Raw genomic sequence first — 16,112 nt, 5'->3', positions numbered from 1 at the left:
AAACACCTCACAGCCCCATCCAAGGCATCCATCCATTTCCACAAAGTGTTTTCTGTGAGCTGAACGAAAGATCTACTTTGGTAATGCTGAAAAGACAATTATATGGCTCATTTGTCAATTACGAAAACTAGCTATACTATGCCAAATCTGTAACTTAGGTGTGATGCTCAAATTAATTTCATTCAGAGATGTGCGTGTGTGGCTTATTGCTGAATCTCACAGCTGTCTTTGACCTCTTTTCAGCTGTTGTACTGACTGAGGTAAGCAGAGCTGCAAAGAGAGCTGCTCTGTTGTGTTTTGTTTAGCAGAAATGAGAAAGTGCTGATAGCTATCAATAAACACGAAGACAGAGTACGTGCCTCGACAGAACACGCAGCCTCGCAGCGCAACGCTGTGTGTGTGTGTGTGTGTGTGTGTGTGTGTGTGTGTGTGTGTGTGTGTGTGTGTGACTGCATGTAAAGTCCTTCTGGGAGGTACAAGAGTGCACAATGTGTCTTAACAGACACGGACAGGCCTCACACCTGTTCAAATCACAGATGGAGAATAAAAAGGCCTTTCTCTCGTCTTTCCCCCTCTACCTCCCTCACTCTGTCCCACTCTTGCCCTAGATTTGCAGATCTCTATCTGTCGGCTTGTAGCCATAATCTGGGTTGAGCGAGATAGCATTGAGGCTTAGCGTTTTGCAGACAATAGCTGGGCCCACCAAGTGACGGACAGCAATTGGAGGCCAATAGAGAATAACTAGCATGCCCCAGTGACTGACAAAGCCCTCCTGTCCTTAAATCTACCTACAGGATTCCACCAAGGAGCTGAAGTGAGAAGTGCAGCCACAAAGACTGTTGATTGACTGACATGTTGACAGTGTGTCTCACTCTCAGCCCAGTTGACGCCGGCCAAGGTTCTATTGAGATGTGACAGGATAGAGAGGAGGCCCACGCTGTAGTGTAGATGGTTGATGGGATAGAGATATCATTTCTGACTGCAAAGCAAATTCCCTGTGATTCATTGAGCTCCTAAATGATACAACACAGTGCAGAGACTTTTAATGTTCTGCTCTTGTTCAGTCCAATAAGTACATGCGCTCTTATAGGTCTGCACTGCAACTATCCATTACCTTCTTGGAGATCATTCTATACAATTATTTTTCAATTAATCAAATAATTGAAAAGTGTGTTTTTGGGGGATAATTATTTTACATTTTTATACATCAACAAATCCAGCTATTTTCTCCATCTTTCTCCGGCTCAGATTTCTGAAAACATTTTGTGCCAGATTTTATATTATCGAATATGGAAAGTCGATTAGTCTGATGAACCACTTAAGCCCTATTGTAGATCAGTTTTTTGGGGGGGCTTTATTGATAGTATCAATTAATAGATAGACAGTCTAGAGACAGGCTAATAGATACAGGCTAGAGTGAGAGAGAGAAGGGGAGAGACACGCATCAAAGGTCATCATGATCAGGACTCGAACACGCACCGCGCTGTCAGGCCAAAGCCTATAAGTGGCATGCGCCTGGACCACTTGGCCAGCGGGCACCCCGTAGATCAGATATTTAAAAAATATATATTAAAAGAATGTACACAATCGATTTAATCGATAGTTCGATTAACTGTTGCACCCCTACAATCTCTTGTACACTTAAGAGTAATTGTCCTTACAGACTGGTGGAAAAATGTCTGAACAAAAAACAAATCCCAAAACGCACCAGTCTGCAAGGACCTTCAGGGTCCTGAGAAACAACATTTGAGAAGGGACAGCTTGCATCTCCAATTCTCCCTCCATTAGCGTCTCATCTCCTTACATTGGGGGTAGTTTGAGAAGTCTGTTTACATCTTCTGCCACAATAACCCAAGCGTCTGTGAGTTCGTTACAGGCCTGGACAGACGGACAGACGGAGGAACTGCTGGCCCTGCTGGCTCTTCTCACTATAGGGGTTTATTTGCAGAAGTCTGCCAGTGACACCTGGTTTGGTTTGATTAGTAAAAAGCTGTGAATGACTGCTGACCCCTGGGGACCCGGAGACTGCATGGGGCCTCCGTCCTTCTCCGGCTCAGGTTTCCACACATTTAACACCATTTCTGGTGTGTCGAAAACTGTTGGCTAATGAAGAACGAAGGAAGAAACACTAGCATAGTGTATTACAAATTAATGTCCATTTAAAACCACAGGGGATTTAGGGCAACACATGCATAACTCCACATGGGACATTGTTGATTACAATGAAGTAGCTATCATTAAGTACTCTACAGAGATTGGTATGTGGACATTAGATGTGTTTACGAGAGCTAGGGGTAAACCTTTCGTATCTAATACCTATGGGGCAGGTGACTCAGCAAGCAAACGACTCCATTGCATGGAGTGGGGCGGTACATTTTTCTGTTATGGAAATGGACAGAGGGGGAATGTGTTGCCATGTCTGCTTAATGTGGTTATTATAATCGACTTTGGGCTTATTTTTATGTGAAGTTGCTTGTAAACATTGGTAGTTGCGGGTAAGCGGGTTGTGTTTTTTTGGCCTCGTTTCGTAGTGTAGTTGCTTATTTTGGGCTTGCTTCCTGAATGTTGTTCTAAAACCATTTTTATGTTGGGTTTCCACACTTTCGCCACACATTTGCGTATCCCCATCTGAAAACATTGTACCAATTTACCAGATTTGAAGTGCTCAAGTAATAGTTGCTTCTTTTGGGCTTGTTTTTATAGACCTGGTATAGCTTATTTCTCTTGCTGAATCTGGCAACACTACCCCCTTCCTTCATTAGGAAATTACACTCCATCGCTCCCCTCATTCCTGCGCTGTTACCCAGGGAACTGGTTAGCTGTAATTTGGGCTAATTCACTGGCTCCTGTGCACTTCCGCTCTCCATTGTGCCCCATCATAAAAGAGATATAACCCAGATACACACATACGCCCCCCTCCCCGAGTCCCCTCCCTCTAATGGCTACACACAACATTTCTCTTTCCCCGCTCAAATGTGCAGGCACACAATACGGAAGAAAGAGTGAGAGGCTAATCCTCAATTCGGTCCCTCTTTTTCTTCCACAACATGACTGGACATTGAGTGGAAATCCTCTGTTTGAATATCAATGAACTGTTTGGAAGTGAAATGTGTCATGTACTCTCAACACCTGCGCAGAGACACAGCCATAGGTCTGAGTTAGCCTGGAAATCAGATGAATCTGCCACAGGACAAAAACTGGACAGATATTGGTCTGGCACTTTTAATTAAATTTCACTCACCCCAGAGTTGTGGGTGACGAATCAGAGCCCACTATTAAAAGTGAGAATTTTTGCTGTGACATGATTGGAATCTGTAACCACCCCTTGGAAATAATTCTTCCACACCAAAAGTTCCAGACTAATATCTATGTAGTGATATTATTCAGGCTTGGTCTGAGTGGAATTTGATGTTGTGCCCTTCTCCCATCTAGTCCCGTAGAAACATTTCAACAAAGACACTTGTCCTCTCTTAGAACACCCTCAAAGGTGCGAGAGAGAGATGGATGGAAGGAGGAACCTTGATTTTTTTTTTTTGCCTTACACCGTCTGTCAGAACAAAAGGAATGGAAAACCGTGTGTTTTCCCATCGGGTAAATATTGAGAGATGAGAGACATAAACGTACAGAAGAAAGGCATTTCTGAGCCGCCTGGGCCTCTGTTGCACTGCCAAAGGGCTGTGCGTCATTTGATCCATTGTTTAGCGTAGAGGGGTCTCGGTAAGCAAGCGGCTGCCTCCCGCTTCCAGCTGCAGCCTCTACTGTTTATGTTTGCTGGGACCTTCGCCTTGAAGTGGGGCTACACAAACAAAGACTAGCCATATGTGAGCACTGGGCTGTTAAAGAAGTCACCGACCTTTTCTTCTCCCTCTCTCTCTCTCCATCCTCTCGCTCTGTCTCACCCTCTTCCTTCACCTCTGCTTTCTCTGCCATGCTTTTTCTGCCTCTGCTGCCTCTTGCCTTCTTTCCTCCGTGTCTTCCTCCCTTCACACAGCTCGCCTTGCTCTGCTGACGGTGCAGCCTGTCCCTGACAGTCTGCTCTTTCTGGAGAAGATGAAGGGTTGGAATTATCTTCTTGAGTTTCAAAAGACCTCCGCTGTGTGGATAAGGGAAAGGGTAGAAGGTGGTCTCCAGTGAGAAATAATTGCCCTTAAAAAGCTCCTCGCCGAGAAGCCATCACGACAGGCTCGAGAACAGACTCTGAGAGACAAGGCAGTAATTATGTCACAGAAATATGTCAGTTAGTCTAAATATTCAAATATTTACCATGGTGTGTCATATACTACCAAGCACAGCAAATTATGGTACTGGAAAAATCTTCCATGAGAAAGCCACTGCAGGAAATGTGCAGTATGAAATGCACAGTGTGCAATTGGGCAAATAAGGGTTGTATACTTATAATTATAATAATTCACTCAAATCAGTTTCACTCAAGCTAAAGTAGTATACAGTCTATAGGAAATAGTATGTAATAAGAAGTTTCATTGGTGTATTAATGTTTTTAGAAGTATTGAGGTGAATGAGTTATAGTTTTAAACTCCTACTCCTGCACTAACCTGAATAAGTATTGTGTGTGTGTGTGTGTGTGTGTGTGTGTGTGTGTGTGTGTGTGTGTGTGTGTGTGTGTGTGTGTGTGTGTGTGAAGGTTAGTGGCCCTGACCTTGGATCCTGGGTGGGCCGTGGTAGCTGTGTGCTTGTCTTGGATCATCCCTGGACCCCTCTGTTTACTGAGAAAGCAAGCAACCAATGTCCGAGGAGCGGAGAGGAGTCATGGACAAAGCGTCCTCAAAGGGCAACACACTCCCTTTCCTCGCTAATCAAACACATACACATAATGTAGAAAGAGTCTAACTGTCCTTCATCCCTGGCCACCCACATAGGCCGCAGTCATCCATTACTGTTCCCCATCGTCGATAATCCACTCATTTGAGGCCCTCATCATATCACACTGGTGTTGAACTGTGTCCTTGTCAACCTGAAACCTGTTGTTAATGAAATGTATGATTACAGTTACAGAGATTTTGCATTGCCCCCACCTTTGGGGGCATCATCGCTTTAGTCGGCGGCTGTTAGTATGACAGGAGTTATATTGACTCATCAAACTCAAGAGAACATCAAACTAAAAAAAAAGCACATAATTTGATCTATGAAGGGTTTGAGAACAGAAAATTAAAAGGTACCACAAAATTGCAGATCACCTCAGGTGAGGAAAGTCCCAGCTGCCATCAAAGGGGGAAAAACAACTTTTGATTTCCGCTGCAGGTGATAGTCAAACTGTTCAGACTGTGGCTTTGTAGGAGGCGCACAGTAGCCACATTACAGGTAACACGCCTCATGGAAATTCCCATCCCAGAAAAAAGAAAGAAAGAAAACATTGATGCTTGCAATGTGTGGGGCCCAATGTTTTGGACTCTTTCTCTTACCACTGAAAATGTTGAATTCCTTTAGTTACAGGGTAGAGAGAAGATTCAGAGAGTAGCTGACCCTTGATCACTTTCAGGTGCCACAATAGAGATGAGTGAAAAGCTTCTATGAAACCTTTACATATGTCGCCCTCTAGTGGCACAAGTAGCTAGCCTGTCACTAGAGTCTGGAAGTAGCAAAATATCATTCGTCAATGGTAAAATGTGCATGAATGAAATACAGTTGTTGCACCTTGGGGGGAAAAGGAATACATTTTCATACTACTAGGCAACAATATCCAAACTTTAAAACTAGGAAAAAAAATCTTCTAGAATTGTGGATCAATTATATCCAATAGTTAATTTTACTGTTTACTTATGTTGTATTGTAATTTACTATTGATCCTTCTTATATGATAGAGTGCTGCCCGTTGGGCATTGGCCTACTAAATAGGCCAGCTCCATATATGGACATCTAGGGGTCATCTGGATTTGGGCCCTGTCCGGAGCCCGGGCAGAGGCTTTTGTGTTGGTTCTGCACAACTGTGGGTCCAACGGACTCGACACCGGGCACTGCACTCCCTGTGGTGGTGTGGAACGCATATGTGTCAAATTTGAAGACAGTGGGTCGAACAGTTCTCGAGCAAGGGTGGTCTGTAACTGAGTTAGAGTGAAAGGTGGAGTGTATAAGTATTCAACAGGCGCACCCGCTTCGGATGTTATCAGTATCACTATCACCCCTTAATCAAGAGAATGTTCGTGATCAGCACCTTAAATACCCCCAGTATGTGATAATCAACATACTGGGAAATCCGGAAGTGAAACTACAGAGTCGACTCAGCGCCGTCAGAGTTACGTCCCGATGGACAGAGAATAGTAAATATTTGGAAATGACACGTTCAGCAGGGGGAATCCTTGACCAGGCTATGTCTGCACCACCCTGCCTGCATGCGCAGTCCGGGTGAACACAACACCACAATGTCTAGTATGCCAGTATGGCCATATTCCAACGTCCTGATAACGGTTGATTTCGTATATTTAGTATAGTGATAACGGATCAACATATTGTGATGTCAGAAACGGCCAGCGATGTCAGAACAGGCCAGCTCCATATGGAGATCTAGAGGTTTGATGAGGTCAGAACAACATATGGAATTAATTCTGTACTGGCCATATATGGAGCGTGTCTTGAGTGTACAGGGTTTATGTCAGAACAGGCCAGCTCCATATATGGAGATCTAGGGGTGATGTCAGACGGGTCAGAACAACATTGGGATGTCAGTACAGGCCAGCTCCATACTGTATATGGATGTCAGAACGTCAGGTAAAACCGTACCCATACTGTATGACAACAGTAACTGTGAGTATTTCAGTATAGACCAGAGTTATTACGGAGATGCTTGTATATATATTTATTTATTCTACCACAGATCCAAAAACAGGAATCCAATGGCAGTGTTAATAACATGCTGTACCACCGTGGACCAGACAGACAACGTGTATGATTTCATCATGAATGTAACTGACATGAAATACTGTAGGCAAGCCATCAGTCATACACCGCAGCTCAGGGACACCCTGCCCCTCCATCATCACCCTGTCCTTTCTCCATTCAACATTTTCCTCTTCTGCCTTTCTCTGTCTCTCCTGGGATGGACCTTCCATCATTGCTGTCCAAATAGCCCAGTCACCTTGTGATTAGTGAGTGTTTTAGTTAAAACTTCCAGGTAGTACATACTTATACTGTGTGTGTGTGTGTGTGTGTGTGTGTGTGTGTGTGTCCACATATAGGTACACCTTCATGTCCATGTGTGTGTCAGTATTGAGTAAACGTTTGTGCATGCGTTAAACCTGTAGCGAGCAGGGAATCAAACGTGGATCTCTAAGGTATTCTCATTTCTCAGAAACCACATAGACACCCCCCTTCCCCCCCATATGACCGCTGACTGAATCCATAGTTAAGACGTCTGGTCATCTACTCATCTCATCAAATGTCCCCACTTCAATCTCAGAGGACAAGCTAATGATCGTTACAGGTGTGTGTGTGTGTGTGTGTGTGTGTGTGTGTGTGTGTGTGTGTGTGTGTGTGTGTGTGTGTGTGTGTGTGTGTGTGTGTGTGTGAGAGAGTCAGTCACAGACAGTGTGGGGGGAAAAAAGGGAGAACGGGACGGCAGTTCAGCAGATAAGGTGCCAGACTCAAATCCACACACCATTCTTCCTAGAGATTTATGATGTGCGGCTGTGCGTGTGTACACACTGCACATGCACATACGTGCACAGCCGCGCACACACACACACACACACACACACACACACACACAGCCACCCCCTACAACAGGGCCACTGTTTCACATTTACCTAAATCTGGGAGTGAGATCTTGATGGTCTTCTCTTGTCCCAGTCATTAAATTGACGGGGACAAGTTGCATTTGTTTTCTTAATGTCAGGTGAGATTGTATAATAATATCAACACAGCATAAAACATATATAAATGCTGCATTAAGTGTTATTAAACACTAGGAAATTATACTGATCATCCCCTGTATCGCTACTTCAACCTCATGCCATGTCTGTCTGTCTGTCTGTCTGTCTGTCCCTACTAATCATATACAGTAGATCACTGATCTGTGTAGGGATGTATTTAATAAAGGCAAATTCAACAAATGTGTCAAGAATTATAATCAAGTGCACATGGGTGAAACTAATTGTTTCTCAATATTCAAATTGTTTATTAGTAAGCTTATCAACAGTACACAACTACACATATAGTACAGGTTATGCACACATATAGTACAGGTTATGCTGAAACATAACACAAAAAGCCCCAGGGGCCTGTTTCCATTGTGGTATGCAAATATACTACAAAACATTTTGGAATACAGTTCAGTAGAATAAATATGTAACATCTCTCTCTGTAAATATTTACCGTATATTGGCATGAGAAAATGTGGAACAATACAATCAAAACAAGACAATGTGGGTATAATTAAAACTTTAAAAGGGAAATGACGTGTACATAGAGCTGTTACATTGCAACCGAGGGAAACTTACAAAACCATAAGAATTGTGCATTTCGCTGTCAGAAATAATTGCCTATATATCCACATAGGAAAAAATTGCTTGGGATAAGCTTTTGCAAAGTTTGCACGAATAGCAGTTGTTTCAAAAGTGTTTAAAGTTCTGTACTGTTTGTACATATTAGCAGTCTAAACAGTATACAATATATAGATTTATATATTAGCCACTTACAGTAAATACAGTACAATGGGATGACATGGCATTCTTGCTCAGAGAAGTGTAGGTTCTATTCCCCTAACCTCTTCTTGACTAACTCTGTCAAACCATCCTGCATGCTCTGAGAGTGCAGCATCTGAAGAGGAATGGACTGTAGAATCCAACCCTGTACGCACGCACGCACACACACACACACACACACACACACACACACACACACACACACACACACACACACACACACACACACACACACACACACACACACACACACACACACAATTAACCACTTTTTAACCAAAATTCTTCTAAGAATTCTCCCTTTTCTCTCTCCCTCCCCTTTTTTATCTGATCTTCAAGCTCCTAACGGGTCTCACACTGGCATTGTTTTTTTTTGTTTTTTTTTAACCGTTCGCCTGGAAAACATGCCCAAAATAGGGATGCCAGGGTGAAAGTGGTTAATGGGTTATTCTATTTGTTTATCTTACTAAGACTGTGACAGATGCTGCCGTATGTTTATGTTATTCTATTTGTTTATCTTACTAAGACTGTGTGACAGATGCTGCCGTATGTTTTGTCTCCCGCCCTGAGATACTGCAGGGACGTCTTGACAAAGTCCTCTGCTGTAAGAGTCACCATGTCCGCCTTCATGTTGCCTGTCATTGGAGTTGAGACTCCAAATGGAGCCACTGCCTGAGAGAATTGTGAACAGGGAAACAATAGAACCGACGATGCTTACTTATTAAAATAAATAACACATTATCTTTAAAAAGCACAAATAATTGTCCTGATATCTGAATACCGGTATGTATACCTGTATTAGGATTCCTTTAGATTTGTATTCAGCTTGAAGACCTTGGGAGAATCTCTCCACAAATACCTACATGTCATGGGTACAGCGAACACATATGCACAGACATAAATGTATACGCACATCAAGGCACAGAAACAACTTACACAGCATCACAGATAATGATTGAAAGGGAACAATGCTTAATTTAAAGATGGAGTGCTGTGATCCCGCCTCCCCCCAAACATGATCATCAGGTACTATCATTATACTAAGAAAAATATTTCTTTCAAAAAAAGTGTACGTAGAAAGTGTTAAAATTATGTTTTTATGTGGCCACACCCAACAGTTCATTAAGTATGCCTGGTTTACCTGATGGGTGGTGATCCACCTGAACTGAAGCCGCACCCGCAGCTGTTGTATGATAAAGGGGGAGGGGTTAGACGAGGGGATGATACTGTATTGTGATGTCACTATATCACTGTCATTACGATTGGGCCTTTTGACCTGGGCCACGATTGGGCCTTTTGAGAAACCAAAAATACACAGGGAAGACATATTTAAATATTCTAACCACACCTGGGGGTCTATTAGAGTAATATTAACTCCATAGACACATACAAAACAGAATAAGTACAAAAATCACGGCACACCATCTTTAAGTACTGTATAAATCAAGCTTAACACTATAGGTATAATGTTCTTGCCTTTGAAGCGGAGTACAAGGTGTATAATGGGCAGACGACACAGGCCATTCCAGAGGAAACATTCACAATCAGTCCTTTCCCTCTGTGGAGGCAGGCCAACCCCAAGCACGCACGCAAGCACACGCACGCACGCGCACACACAGACACACACACACACACACACACACACACACACACACACACACACACACACACACACACACACACACACACACACAGTGAAAATCAATGTGTGTGTGTGTGTGTGTGTGTGTGTGTGTGTGTGTGTGTGTGTGTGTGTGTGTGTGTGTGTGTGTGTGTGTGTGTGTGTGTGCGTGACTGTGTGTGTGTGTGTGTGTGTGTGTGTGTGATAATGTTTTGCAGCAAATCTTTTGTTGTTGTTGATTTTTTTAACCTTTTTTCCATTCCTGGAAGGATTATTTTACACATCTATGAAGAGATAAGAAAAAGTTGTTATAGCAGATTATATAGGCAGATTATAGGCAACAAAACAGATTTGTAAAAAACAAAGTACGGTACACACTCTCACCTTTGCCATCACTCTCACGTTGCAGTTTATGACTTTTGTAATTGTCTGCAAGGATAAATAAATAGCTATTTATAAAGTTGAGAAGAGAAGGATAAATTATGCAGGTTGCAAGGCGATATACAAGAAGAAGACGTGTAGGGAAAGACCCAGGAAGAATTAGTAGATAAATTAGTCAATCAGATATTCAAGATTCCAACAGGTTTGTGCTATAGTGAAAGTAAATATGGAGGTGGCACTGGTTATAGCCTTAGTGGATAAGTCATAGTTAAAGGACTGGACTGGTCTGGCATTAGCCTATTGACTACAACAACTCATATAGGCATACTTGTAATTCTTGTAAGACAATTTTACAAAGCATGCCGTAGTTTGTTAGATTTTTGAGTCAAAAACATACTGAAACTTGCTTAAAATGGGTAATCCAGTTTAAAGATCAGATTGATTCGAAAAGTCTAACCAAAAATAGACCCTGTAGAGAATTCACAAACAAAATTCAAACATCCATAACTTTAAATGCACAATTATGTTTGGTTAATTATGTTTGCTAACATTTTAATATCCATGCATGGATGCCATATAATTAGAGATGTCCCGATACTGTATCGGTATCGGTATCGGCCCTTATTTGTCATATCGGTATCTGCGAATATGCCAGTCTAACCACCGATCCGACACAGGGGTAAGGGGTTGACACTATGGTCTCGGCGGCCTTTGTTGCGTGTCACTCTGTGTTTACTCCCCATCACTCTCTTACCGTTTCCTGTTTGACTTCACTTAATCAATAAAGACAAAGGGCATGAAAAGGCCCATGCAACAATAATTATTAAAAAAGAAAGAAAGGGGAAAGCAAGTTAAAGCAACCCATCATTCTCAAACAACAGCATAGAGTAATCTACCGACTGCTGGATATTGCAAACCTGATCCAGATCTGCAGTGTCAAGGTATCTGCAAGGGATGCGGCTGGGCAATATACCTACATTATTAACTAAAAGATGAAATGGAAAGTTTCAGTGTCTTTTAGGCCAGACTGCGGCAGATATATACACATTATAGGCTAAATGTATTGAAGGCTTTTTTTCCTCTTGTCTCAGAAGTCACAGTACATTATGAAATGATTCAAAGACTGCATTTAGGAACAGAAAAACACACCCAAGACTCCAATGTTCAAGTCCTTGAGTTTGTCCTCAATTTCACCAATTATGTTTTCCTCTGTGAGATCTTCTACAATCACTATCACCTTCTGACCGGTAGTTTCACCTGTAAAAGGGTGATAAGGCAAGCAAGTTGCTTCCATATTCCATATAGCAAGTGTAGGCTACAGTATCTGCAGTCTGAATGACAACACTTTTAGCGTTAAATTACAGTTGATTCAAAAAGCAAACACAAACATGACATTGGAGGTTAAACATAAATATAGAAGCTGATAAACAGGGTCATTGTTATATGCTGGAATTAGAATCTTCTCACTTATCTCCTTGGCCACCATTTTCAATTTCTCCTTGGTTCTGCTCACAATAACCACATTCATCCCCTGACCAGCCAGCTGGGGGTGGCAGAGGTGCCATGGTGGACAGTTTGAGTTTGGTAACCCAAATTGAAATAGGGAGGGAAATAATTAATTAATTTTAAAGAAACAACTACTCGTAAACATGATTAAACAGTAAAATTATTATTTAAAAATATGTGTGTAATATGTATTTTATATAATATTGTAACTGCGATGTGTTGTGAGCTAGTATGTGGCTATTTTCACAATGTTTGCCTCAATTTGCCCAATTCGGTATTAAAAAGGCCTTAGAAGTCATTCAATTGTCACTTTAGAAGTGTGCAGATACCCTGTAATCACTTGTAGGCTACTGTATGTTGGTTTGTTTACTGTTGGGTGAGGAAACAATGTATCTGGGCACAGGTAGGGTATAATAGATAGGCTACATACAATAAAACAAAATACCTCAATGGCATATGCTTTCCCTATCCCTTCAGAGCTGCCAGTCACCACTGAAAGAGAGAAAAAATAGAATAGAAAAAAAAGTCAAATCAGCATTTTTCCTTTTATTTTGCTGCACCCATGATAAACTGGGGATTGTTTAGATTACACACAGTAATCTAATCTGTCTTCCTCTGCAGTCAATCAAAACAATGAGAGTGCATGCCGGGCGCAGTGTAATTTGTACATGAAATGGTTGCCATTGCATTTATCAAAAGGCTTTCTGGGCAAATGTGCCCGTGTCTGATGTGATAAATGAGAACCGACTTTAGGAGCAGACAGGACACACAGCCGAGGTAGATGGAGGCAACTATTCATCAAGAGACTGGGATTGTGTGCAGGAATAAACAGTGCCCTCTGTCAGTTGGCAGCTCTTGAAGACACATGCACATTATGCCCAATTGCACCCACAGAACCATAAACACACACACTATGAGCTCTCTAACCTAAGACTACAAAGATTATGGGAGCCAAATTGGAGCCAATGATTGTGAGATCTCTCCTCTCAATAACCCTCTCTTCTAACAGAAATCATTTACACACGCACGCACGCACGCGCACACACACACACACACACACACACACACACACACACACACACACACACACACACACACACACACACACACACACACACACACACACACACACACACACACACACACACACACACACACACACACACACACACACACAGGAACCTTCTTTAACACAGCGGTCAAGGACCCAACACTAATATGTATTTGGTCGGATCCCCCATCTGAAAACATAGTTTGTGTGTGTATTCCAAAATTCTTGAAAAACTTGAAAACACTTTCAAGACTTTTCTAAAATGTAAAAAAATAAATAGCAGATGGCTCACAGTGCGGCACGAAGTGACGTGATGTGGTGATGCTGGTACCGGTATTTAATAATATCCATTGTCCAAATGTTGGGCTTCAACCAGGGCACTGTGCTCTTACTTACAAGGTCCACCAGCCCTCCAAACCATTAAATATTTACTGGCTACAGCAATGACAAAATACACAAAGTGGTGATGAAAGGGTATGGGCTTTGCCAACATTTGCAGAGCCAGCTGAACATTTTAGAATATTTTCTTCAGAATTTACGTCGCCATGCACACATACAGTACACTATTATGTGTGTACACACTACACAGACACACGTTTCCTCACACAACCTCATGAGAATGTCCTATTCTGTGGTGAGAGCGGAAAGTGGAGAGTTCCTTCGTCTCTCTAGGACAGGTCGTCCTCAGACGAGCCTGTGACCCTGTTAATGATAATGGTGCACTTCAAATCTGTGAGCATTGGCCTGAAGAGCCAAGAGACCACTGTTCCAGCTAGTGCTCTATTTCTCAATGGCCTGTTTGTCTAGAATCCCCTGAGAACTCTACATAGTGCCAGAACACTCTGTTTTCCACCTATCTTCCTCCTTGTGGCATACAGAACCATGTGAAATAAGAACAGATGCAGATTACATTTGAACTAGAACAGCCACTAAGGCTAGGACATGTGGACAAAATGACATATCACAATAAACATTACAGCAGGACCAGAGCATAGATAGATCATTGGCGGAGATTGAAACAAACAGATTGAGGCAACGTTGGTGAAAATGGTCAGTGGTCAGGGAGGCCTAGTGGTCCATGCCAGTGGCGTCAACTCCGTGGGTTCAGAGGCGCAAATGAACCCACTGGCATTTTGGCAAAATATATCAATATGCAGTATATGCACCCACTGTCCACTGAAATTGTAAGGAGAAACACGTGGCGTGGCGTGGCGTGGCGTGGCGTGGCGTGGCTGCTTGAACCCACTGCCGTTATAAGAACCTTCCGCCACTGGTCCATGCGCACACGATGTCCCGATCACGTTTTTTGCTCCCAAACCGATTCCGATCATTTGATTTGGAGTATCTGCCTATACAGATGTTTCCCGATTCGATATTTATACTTTTATAGAACACGTTTAGGCCATATCACAATAATACAATATTCAGTCTAATATCATTATATGGATATAATATTGAAAATGACGTGATTGGCTCCGATTTCCGATCACGTGATCGGATCGGGACAACCCTAGTCTAGTCATAGGCTCCAATGCAGCCTCACTCAGTCTCTTTCCTGTCAATCTCCACTGGGTGTAATATCAATGAAGGTAGAAAAGCTAAAAAATAAAAGTGCAACTAAACGTTACACGTTTATCCATTGGTGGCTGTGAAAACACTCTGATCATCCATGCATGCATGCATGCAGTGCACATGACATTGCAAACATGCAACCTGAATGAATGAGAATATATACAGAATAGAACCAAAATGGACCCTTATATTGTATGCCCCCCCCCCCCCCCTGATGGTCTGGAGAGGGATGCCTTGAAATGAAGTGGAAGGCAGGATTCTCATCCGTTCTAGAATACTGTTCTAATTGCATTTTCTTTCCGCTGTACTGGAATCGCGGAATGGACTGAAAGTGCACGCACGCACACATGCACGCACGCACGCACGCACGCACGCACACACACACACACACACACACACACACACACACACACACACACACACACACACACACACACACACACACACACACACACACACACACACACACACACACACACACAGAGAGAGAGAGAGAGAGAGAGAGAGAGAGAGAGAGCTCACCTGCCCACTCTCCCATGGAGGTGAAGAAAGACTTGGACAGTGGGAACCACACTTTAGAATATAGAATCCTACTGAAGAAAAACACCTTCATGCCATAGTAGACAACGACTGCAGAACCGAGAGAGATAAAACAAAAATCCATGACATCCATGACAAACAATAAGTCTGTTTGCCTGAAACAACAAGCTCTGCCCTTTGAGCACGTTTGCTTGTGCCTCCTCCCTGGCCAAAGGTTTTCACTCAAGAGAGCCTATACAACTGCAGAATGACAACGAGAGGCCACTCCTACTTCTGTTAATACAAGTCAAGATTAAAGAAACTAAAGACACAAAGTTGACACTGAGTAAACAATCTTTCCCTAATTTGAACAAAGTCTATGGACTCTGTTACCAAGGTATAGGTCTTGTTTCTTAATGGGGCTACGTATATATAATAGGCTTTAAATACTACCATTCATTCCTCTGAATGAATGGAAATTTGCAATTGATATTCAAAGCCGTTACTTTGAAGATTTACAGTGTCAGACAAGTATTCATGAGCCATAAACTAATGTAAGAATGAGTCTGTGATTACTTGTTTATTGAAGGTATACATTCTGCACATTGCAGACCCTCACATGGGCTCTCTCAATACCATCTGAAAGCACAGCAGAGAAAGTACTTTCTGAGGTGTAGACTCTAATGTGACATTTTATCCCTGTACCATTGAGTGTTGTGATCAGCTGTATCACATGTGTGGTTTGGAAACCTGACTACTGATGAACTGCAACAAAAGAGTGTAAAGATCACCTAACAGTACGACAACA

General features: G+C 42.5%; 1 protein-coding gene across 1 annotated transcript; it reads right to left on the bottom strand.

The window, feature by feature from the left end:
• Positions 1-8,142: 8,142 nt before the first annotated feature.
• On the bottom strand, positions 8,143-15,523 carry hsd17b3 (hydroxysteroid (17-beta) dehydrogenase 3). Its single transcript, XM_080766041.1, has 11 exons — positions 15,308-15,523; positions 12,608-12,654; positions 12,124-12,199; positions 11,806-11,913; positions 11,574-11,641; positions 10,660-10,704; positions 10,525-10,559; positions 10,131-10,212; positions 9,448-9,513; positions 9,177-9,326; positions 8,143-8,799 (listed from the first exon to the last, which is right to left on the bottom strand). Exons 1-11 carry the CDS (start codon positions 15,456-15,458, stop codon positions 8,704-8,706), a joined length of 924 nt encoding a protein of 307 aa, XP_080622167.1. The 5' UTR covers positions 15,459-15,523; the 3' UTR covers positions 8,143-8,703.
• Between the last annotated feature and the right edge of the window lie 589 nt (positions 15,524-16,112).

This window comes from Protomyctophum bolini (genome assembly GCF_963924005.1).
Source record: "Protomyctophum bolini genome assembly, chromosome: 6".
NCBI lineage: Eukaryota > Metazoa > Chordata > Actinopteri > Myctophiformes > Myctophidae > Protomyctophum > Protomyctophum bolini.
The sequence above is the reverse complement of the archived record's forward strand: the minus strand, read 5'-3'. Positions and strand labels throughout refer to the sequence as shown.

Coding starts and splice junctions, on each gene's coding strand:
- hsd17b3 (XM_080766041.1), bottom strand. CDS start 15,458: ATGGATGTCATGGATTTTTGTTTTATCTCTCTCGGTTCTGCAGTCGTT. Junction 12,655..15,307: donor CTCCATGGGAGAGTGGGCAG/GTGAGCTCTCTC, acceptor TCTCTCTTTCAG/TGGTGACTGGCAGCTCTGAA. Junction 10,560..10,659: donor ACGTGAGAGTGATGGCAAAG/GTGAGAGTGTGT, acceptor ATCTCTTCATAG/ATGTGTAAAATAATCCTTCC.